Below are 8,503 nucleotides of genomic sequence, written 5' to 3' on the forward strand. Positions count from 1 at the left end.
CATGAAAGACTACTCTTAACTGTGTAAGCATATCATCAGTTGGTGTTCCCCAATTCCCACGCCCAGAACCCTCCCGTTTCATCTCGTAACCGCGGCCAGTTCCGCTATGTCGCTCATAACCTTTCCGTGGAGGACGTTCAGAGTCATCCCCAGCGTCTCCATTGCTATATCCGCCCCGCCGACCACCACGGTATGGCTGCCTTTGCGAGGCATGGCCCCCACGCTCCCTCTCAAAAGGCTTAGCAGCGTCCCCCTCATCACCAATGCTGCTTCCGCCATAGCCCCCGGTAAATCCATTGGCATCCCCATTGCCAAAACCTCTATTCGGGCCGGTCCAACCTCCACGCCTACCCCTACCACGCACGGCACCACCTCGGGCTGTCGCCGCATTGCTCCTCGCCTCCCTCACTGTAAATCCAAATACACCAAAAAGGAAACAGAAAATAAGGGTAAATCCGATACGAATATGGAACCCGGGAAAAGTTTAACAAAAAAATACAAAAAATAAAAATCCCGGCTTTAACAGAAAATAGCTCCCATGCGAGATAAATTAGAAGGGGTACATCAAATAGCGGATCTAATTTCCCAAAAGAACCCATTCACAGAGAGTAGCAAAGGAAATTAAATATGAAGACCCATAGAATCCACCGGCTAGGGCAGGAGGGGCTGGCTTGGACGGAAGCTTGACGGCCGCCGGAGGGGCGGCGGCGGAGGCGGGCTTCTTGGCGGCGATCTTCTGCTGCTGGACGGCGATCAGCTGAGAAGGATCGTCGTTGTCGTCGTCTCCGAGGAGATCGAAAGGATTCGCGGTGGCCATCTCCGCGGGGAGGGGATGGAGGGGGGATCGAAGGGGCTCGCAAAAACCCTACCCTGATATCAATGGAGGGAGAAGAAGATCATCGAAGAATCGATCGCCATCGGACCCTAGGGTCGAGGACTCCTTTCGGATTGGATTGGAGTTGAGCAGAGAGAGCTAGGGTTTTGAAGGCGGCGGCGAAGAGCGGGTGGGAGAGAGTGAGAGCACGGGAAGAACACCAGCCGCCCTCCCAAACGAGTCCATATAGCCACCGACCTAACCTCAGCCACGGGTGGTTCTATATACACCCCCCCTATTGCTCAGGACACCCCCCAAAAATTAAAAAAAAATTAAATACTCTCTACACCCCCCCATTTGCTAAGGACACCCCTAAAAAATTGAAAATACCTAAATTACCCCCCACCCTCCCCACCCCCTCACCTAAATTGCTCTCTACACCCCCCAAACCCCCCCCCCCCCCCACCCCGCTCTTCCCCTCCAAAACACCCGTAACCCTTCCGCCCAAAAAACCAGCCTCAAGCACCTCGCCGGCGGCCAAACCCCCTCCGTCTCCCCCTTCTCCCTCTCGTCGCCGGTCGGTGCAGTGCACCTCGCCAACGCCCAAAACCCCCCCGTTCCCTCTTCTCCCTCTCGTCGCCGGCATTCTCCCGATCTCCGACCACCTCGCCGGCTTCTCCCGGAACCACCTCCCCGGCCATCTCCCGAGCAACGAGCACCTCGCCGGCGCCTCCACGACCACCTCGAGGTAGCTCCCCCCCCCCCCCCCCCGCCTCCAGTGCTCCGTTCGGCACTGGATCGCCGAACAGAACCCTTCTGTTCGACTGAACAGTGCCGAACAGAAGCCCTCTGTTCGGCAACCCTCAACCGAACAGAAGCCCTCTGTTCGGCTGCACGGTGCCGAACAGAAGCCTTCTGTTCGGCTGCACAGTGCCGAACAGAAGGGTTCTGTCCGGCACCGTGCAGCCGAACAGAAGCCTTCTGTTCGGCTCTGTGCAGCCGAACAGAAGCCTTCTGTTCGGCACTGTGCAGCCGAACAGAAGGCTTCTGGTGCCAAATCGCGTGCCGTGCTGAATTTTGTGCCGAACATTTATGTATGCAATTGAATTATTTTCTTTGATATAGCCTAACATTGAATTTCTATATTTTCAGACATGGATCCCCGTCCCGCCAGAGTTAGACCTACGGCGTCAGCTAGGAGACGTCGTGCTAGGATTGCTTCTCCCGAGCCTGCTCATATGCCATCGGACTCTCCTGAGTCAGAGCATGATGATATGCCCGCTAGGGGCGAAGACGATGAGTCCGTTGGACCATGTCCAGGAGGTCCAGAGGATGAGTCCGTCCTGATCAGTTTCAGGACGCATATAGCAGCTTCCATCTGGAGGCAACAGGTATTGTTTATTTGTTATAGCATTATATTTTGTTTATTGATGTTTTATAAAGTAGTAGTAATTATACATTTATATTACAGGAACGAGCTCCACTAAAGTGCATGAACCATACTGCCAAGGTTGGTGAATGGAAGTGGTGGTCTTCAAACCAACCAAATACCAGGTTCAGAGCACTATTGAGGCAGTCGGGCCTCGTAGAGTTAGTACAGTGCTCTTATCGATTCATCGATAAGATTCTGATTTCGGGCTTCGTAGAGAGATGGCAGCCCGAGACGAACACCTTCCATATACCATTTGGCGAGATCACTATCACGTTGGATGATGTATCCGCCATTTTAGGGATTCCTGTCGCAGGTTCCTCAGTATCAGTTTCTCCTGAGAGGATGAGTGATCGGGATGCTGAGGAGATACTTGTGGAGTTGTTGGGGGTGTCAGCTGGAGACGCGCGTCAGGAGGTACTGTCATCGCGCGGTCAGTCTGTGAGGATGGAGTGGCTGAGGACTCAGTTTCACTCTGTATCTGATAGAGACAGGCAGCAGAGGATAGAGTGTGCAGCACGAGCCTATTTGTTATTTTTGTTAGGCTGCACACTCTTTGCTGATAAGAGTGGGACCAGGGTGCCTATAGCGTATCTGTGTTTACTGCGGGATCTGGATAGGGTGAGCACATATGCCTGGGGTACAGCTGCCTTAGCATATTTGTATTGGCAGTTGGGGATTGCGTCGAGGTCATCAGTGAGACAGATCAGTGGTTATATGACGCTTCTGCAGGCATGGATTTATGAGCATTTTCCAGCACTCAGTCCTCACCCGTCGCTCGAGTATACTGATGCCAGTCCCCGCGTGCACCGCTGGATGCCCGGTACTCCATCCCGTACCACGATGGACCATTTAGTGGTTCTACGTGAGTCATTGGACCTTTTGAGCATCGATGAGGTACGTATCATATTACCATTTGCTTGTGTTTGTCAGTACTTTTAATATGCGATATAGTATAAAACTGAAATGGACCTTTTGTTTTGCAGGTTATTTGGGATCCCCATCATCGGCTTCGGGGAGATCGCCCATATATACCCGTCGCATTTTTTAGTGGCTCCATCAAGTGCCTTGATATCGTAGAACCCTATCATCCAGAAAGGGTTCTTAGATAGTTTGGTCGTATTCAGACCATCCCTCGAGCGCCACTAGCCCCTACGCGAGCCAACAGAGGTTCCACAGCAGGCTCGTACCGGATACATTACTCCTATATGGATCAGCTTTGGGAGCGGTGGGAGGACCACGTGCTGAGCCAGGCGAGCAGGAGCCACCCAGTTACCCGGCCATCAGACAGCGTACCGGGATACATGGAGTGGTATCTCCGTATCACGCACATTGCAGTTCAGCCTCCTCATCTGCGCTCGAGTACTCATTCTGGAGCTAGGGGAGGTCATGATGATGCTGACATGCACCGGCGGCGTAATGCAGCTGCACTCGGTATCAGTACCGACATTGTACGGATGGGTCCCTCAGAGGCTACGTCACTAGGTGCCGGGCACCTATATGATGCTATTTCTCAGATGCATCAGGTACTTCTGGGTGATGAGCCTGGCCCGAGTACAGCACCCTCTCATTCGGATCCAGGACCCTCTCATTCGGACGTACAGCAGTACACGCGTCGACGATGGCGTCATAGGGATTGATGATGGAGCCTTTGTAATCTTTGTAAAGCCTTTGATATTAATGAAAAATATATATTTTTGGTACATTTACGTGTAATCTTTGTAAAGCCTGGCCCGTTCTATTTTACACAAATATAACAGTGCACATAACAATCAATCTAACAATGCGAAGACAGATATTTTTTAATTTATATTGATGATGGAGTTTCACAGTACATGACTCTAAGAGGCCAAAAAAATTTACAACTTTCAAAAATTGTACATATATAAACAATCAATCTAACTCTACTGTCTTGCCTCCACCTCCAGCGATCATTATACTCGTCTTCCGTGGAGGACAGCACTAGTACATTCCAACTCATAATAAATTTATCCCATTTCTCCTTCAATTCGAAAAATTTTTTGCACTTGGCCAAAACATTCCTACTAATATGCCATCTACATAATAAATGTCTAGCAGTAGGAAATACTCTATGAATTGCATTCATCAAAGCCAAGTCTCTATCTGTAACAATCAACTCAGGCAAAACATCATCAGCTATGACACTGCGCAATCTCTCTAATGCCCAAGTATAGCTTTCTTCCCCCTCAGAATTTAAGTATACAAAAGCAACTGAAAATGTCATGTCAGTAGATGTCACCCCCACAATCTCTAAGAGCGGAAGACGATACCTATTCGTCTTGTACGTGCAATCCATTATCAACACACGGGGAAATGCACGGAACAAATCAATGCTGCCAGGGTGTGCCCAAAATAAGTCATGCACAACATCCGTATTAGTACAATTCCTATGCCACTCAATATATTTAGCCTCTGATAATTTACCTAATAGATGTTGCATTTCAGACCTCCCGGCTTACTCTGCAACCTTAAACCGTTGACGTACATTGTAGATAGTCTTGATAGTCGTAACATTGAGGGCATCTCTTTCCTTCAATGTGGATAATATGTCCTTTGGACGAACCAAACTCTTCGACATATCTACTAACAATTCCGTCTCCTGCTCAGATAATCTCCCTGCATATGAGTGCCCCTCCAGATTCTCTGCAGCGGGATGATTGTGCACTCCACATACGACCAGTAATATCCAATCATCCGCAATATCCAATTTCTTTCCTCTTAATGCAAAAGGGCATCCACACTTCTTTGTCCCACAGGCAGTCTTTATTCGCTTTTCTTTTTTGGTTCGGTACGTCCCACCCCTCTCACAACCTAACGTAATTCTGGGTTTCTTAGAAATGGTACCTGCATCAGATGATTTGATTACAACAACAAAACCATTTCGCCTCCCAGCTTCACGACACCAATTACACAAGTCCTCTCTACTCTTGAAGATCTATACATTAAACAATTTATGTAAGTACACAGTTGTAAAAATAGCTCGCTAAACTAATACAAAATTGCACAATACATTATAATACCTCGTAAGTTGTAAATTCGCTTGTGTAATCCAGTACAAATTCTGATCCAATTATACTCGATTCGGTTGTAGCATAGCCCTACATATAAAATAATTTATCACCAAGAATTAATGAATCAGAGGATCTGTTCGGCACAAAATTCAGCACGGCACGCGATTTGGCACCAGAAGCCTTCTGTTCGGCTGCACAGTGCCGAACAGAAGGCTTCTGTTCGGCTGCACAGAGCCGGACAGAACCCTTCTGTTCGGCACTGTGCAGCCGCACAGAAGGCTTCTGTTCGGCACTGTGCAGCCGCACAGAAGGCTTCTGTTCGGCACTGTTCAGCCGAACAGAAGCCTTTTGTTCGGCGATCCAGTGCCGAACGGAGCACGAACCGTGAAAAAAAAAAAATTTCGAAACAAGGTGGAACACGTACCTTTGCGGCCGATTCTTCGTCCCAAATCACTAGTTGCTTGTCCATGCTTCGAATGGGGCTTAAATCTCCTTCAAAGATCGCCTAAACGATGTAAATGGATCGAGGGGTTTAAGGGGGGTTTGAGGGGGGGTTTTTTTTTTTCTTTTCAAAACGAAACGGAGGAGGAGGAAGGGGGGGTGTATGAGAAAATCTCAAGGGCAATATGGTAATTACACTAAAGGTTAGTTTGGGTATTTTCTTTTTGGTTTTTGGGGGGTGTCCTGAGCAATAGGGGGGGTGTATATAGAACTACCCCTCAGCCACCTGCCTTGGAATTATTTATTTAAGGATGAATTACAATTTCATCCCTCTAACTTTGCCCAATGCCAACTCAGACCTTTCTCTCGTTTAAAATTTTTAAATTGCATCCGATTTGACTCAATATTATTGTTTGCCCTATTAATCGTCCAATGTTATTTAGGGGTGGCAATCGGATCGGGTCGGGTCATAAACGGGTCGGGTCACACGCAGGTCGGATCAGAAAATCATAAACCTGAACCCGACCTGTTTATTAAACAGGTCAGAAATTACAACCTGAACCTGACCTGTTTATTAAACAGGTAACCCGACCCGACCCGTTTAACCTGTTTAATAAACAGGTAACCTGTTTACCCAACCCGACCCGACCTGTTTAACCTGTTTGCCCAACCTGACCCGTTTAACCTGTTTAGACCTGTTTAACCTGCCCAACCCAACCTGTTTAATCTACCCAACCCGACTTGTTTAGACCTGTTTAGACCCGTTTAGACCCGTTTAATATGTTTAGACCTGTTTAACCTGTTTAACCCGTTTAACCTATTTAGACATATTTAACCTGCCCAACAGTTAAACGGTTTAAACGGGTCAGACATCTAAAATCCGTATCCGACCCAATTAATAAACAGGTTAAACGGGTCGACCTGTTTACGACCCAAACCTGTTTAGGCCAAATCCAAACCTGTTTATGGCGGGTCGAACACGGGTCGGGTTGGCGGGTCGGGTCATATTTTGCCACCCCTAATGTTATTACAACACCATTTAAAATAATATCAATGCCCTTTTCATCTTAAACTTTTTACAAAATTATTTATCAAAATTGTTTCATTCTAATCGTTACACTTTGGGTTTCCCTCTTGAGCAATTATTTGATTCAGAACTTCGGTGGTTTTCTAGAGATTCTTCGAGCAATCCAAAACAACCATATTCTCAGTTTATATTTAGCCCTAATCAAATTGATAACACCCTCTCTACAATCCCATAGAAAAAAATGTATCCAGAAAAAGTTTCAAATATATTGAAACAAAGAAGCTTGGCTTTCCTCTTTCTTACTATTTTCCCTCTTCTTCCTTCCATGTTGATGCCCCTCGAACCCCCTCCTCTCTCTCATCATCTCCCCCTTCTTTTCTTTTACATGTTTGCTGTGATTGTGAAGACCCGTGCGAGCGTGTGTTTAGTCCCATAATTATTCGTCAAAAAAAATTTGGATACTTATACAACTAAAGAACCAAAAAATACCTTTCAACTAGTCTTTTTGGACGAGGTTCTGAGTTGTTACAAATGATATCGGAGTGGACCAAGCTTATAGCTTATGTGGACTAAAAGACACTACAGCATGGATTCATGGAAGCCGCACACGAGCCGGTTGTTGTAATTAGATTTGAATGGATTTAAACTCATACTACTTATCTGTAATTTCCTTTTCCAGTACCTTACTCGGGAGATCACCTAGGACTTCAAGATTGACCTTCTCTTCTAGAGCTTCGTTGTCTCCACCCTGCAAGAGGTCAAGGCCTATTTAGTCGACGCCAAGCATATCACTACTATGCTGAAGGACATCCAGCTTGCTCGCCACATCCATGACGAGAGCACTGAAAAAAAGAACTTTCATTTCCCTTTTTTATTCTTTTAGCATTTTTGAGTTTTTCTTCTTGTTATCCCTTCATGGTTCTCTAGTGCAAAGGATGTCTCCATTATATTTGCTAATCGAATAATGAAGTTCTTTAATCTTGGCCCGAGGGCTTCAATATTTTGCTCAAAGGCTCTATGTTACTAACAAGGTGTGTGATGCATGTTAGAGAGAACAAGAGAAGTGAGATCAGGTAACTAAGTTTTGGTTTTGGATCCAAAAGCCGTAATTGATGATGATCCAGGTGCATTTGGGCTCGAATTAGGCCCAACAAAGCATTTGAATTATAATCCAGAACTCAAATTGATGATGATCAGGTACATTTAGGCCTGTATTAGATCCAACAAAGCATTTGAATTGTATCTGCCCAAGGAGTAATATTTAGTGGGTTCAATTTAGACCTTGATTAGCTCGGTTCAAGCTTTGTTAATCGGGTTAGAGTCTGTCTAGGTACAAAAATTATTGTAATTATTGATTATAATTTTTTTTTTATTTTTTTGCGATAAAATACGACAGATATGATCCTCTCTCTTCTGGGAAAAATAATTATTCAAATTATTAAAAAAATCTTTGATTATGCATGATTTTTTCTAGGTCAAAATATACAATAATTATTCGACATTTTCAAATTAAATGTTTATTTGCTAGCTATGCACGCCTTTTTGTGTGCATAACATGTTTGTCAAAAAGTATTATCTCTTATTCAATAGTTATATTTCAACATTTAAAATCTATGCTTTTATATTTTATTTTCTAATAACTCTCGTCCCTAGTGATTCCTTGAATTTCATAATGAGATCTGTTGTTCTTTTAAACTCTTCTGATGAAAACACAACATTAAGAACAGAATTTAAACAGTGGTGGCCTCATTAGAAAATAA

The 8,503-nt window shown here is 45.4% G+C and overlaps 1 protein-coding gene across 1 annotated transcript in view; it reads right to left on the reverse strand.

The window, feature by feature from the left end:
* Nucleotides 1-1,083, reverse strand: part of LOC103722810 (RGG repeats nuclear RNA binding protein A-like) — a 28,446-nt gene extending 27,363 nt beyond the window's left edge. The window contains exons 1-2 of the mRNA XM_039129304.1: nucleotides 649-1,083; nucleotides 21-408 (exon numbers count right to left, since the gene is read on the reverse strand). Coding sequence (XP_038985232.1) covers nucleotides 21-408; nucleotides 649-817 — 557 coding nt within the window. The 5' untranslated portion in view covers nucleotides 818-1,083. The remainder of the gene's footprint in view (nucleotides 1-20; nucleotides 409-648) is intronic.
* Between the last annotated feature and the right edge of the window lie 7,420 nt (nucleotides 1,084-8,503).

Source organism: Phoenix dactylifera, chromosome 8 (genome assembly GCF_009389715.1).
Source record: "Phoenix dactylifera cultivar Barhee BC4 chromosome 8, palm_55x_up_171113_PBpolish2nd_filt_p, whole genome shotgun sequence".
In the NCBI taxonomy this organism is placed as follows: domain Eukaryota; kingdom Viridiplantae; phylum Streptophyta; class Magnoliopsida; order Arecales; family Arecaceae; genus Phoenix; species Phoenix dactylifera.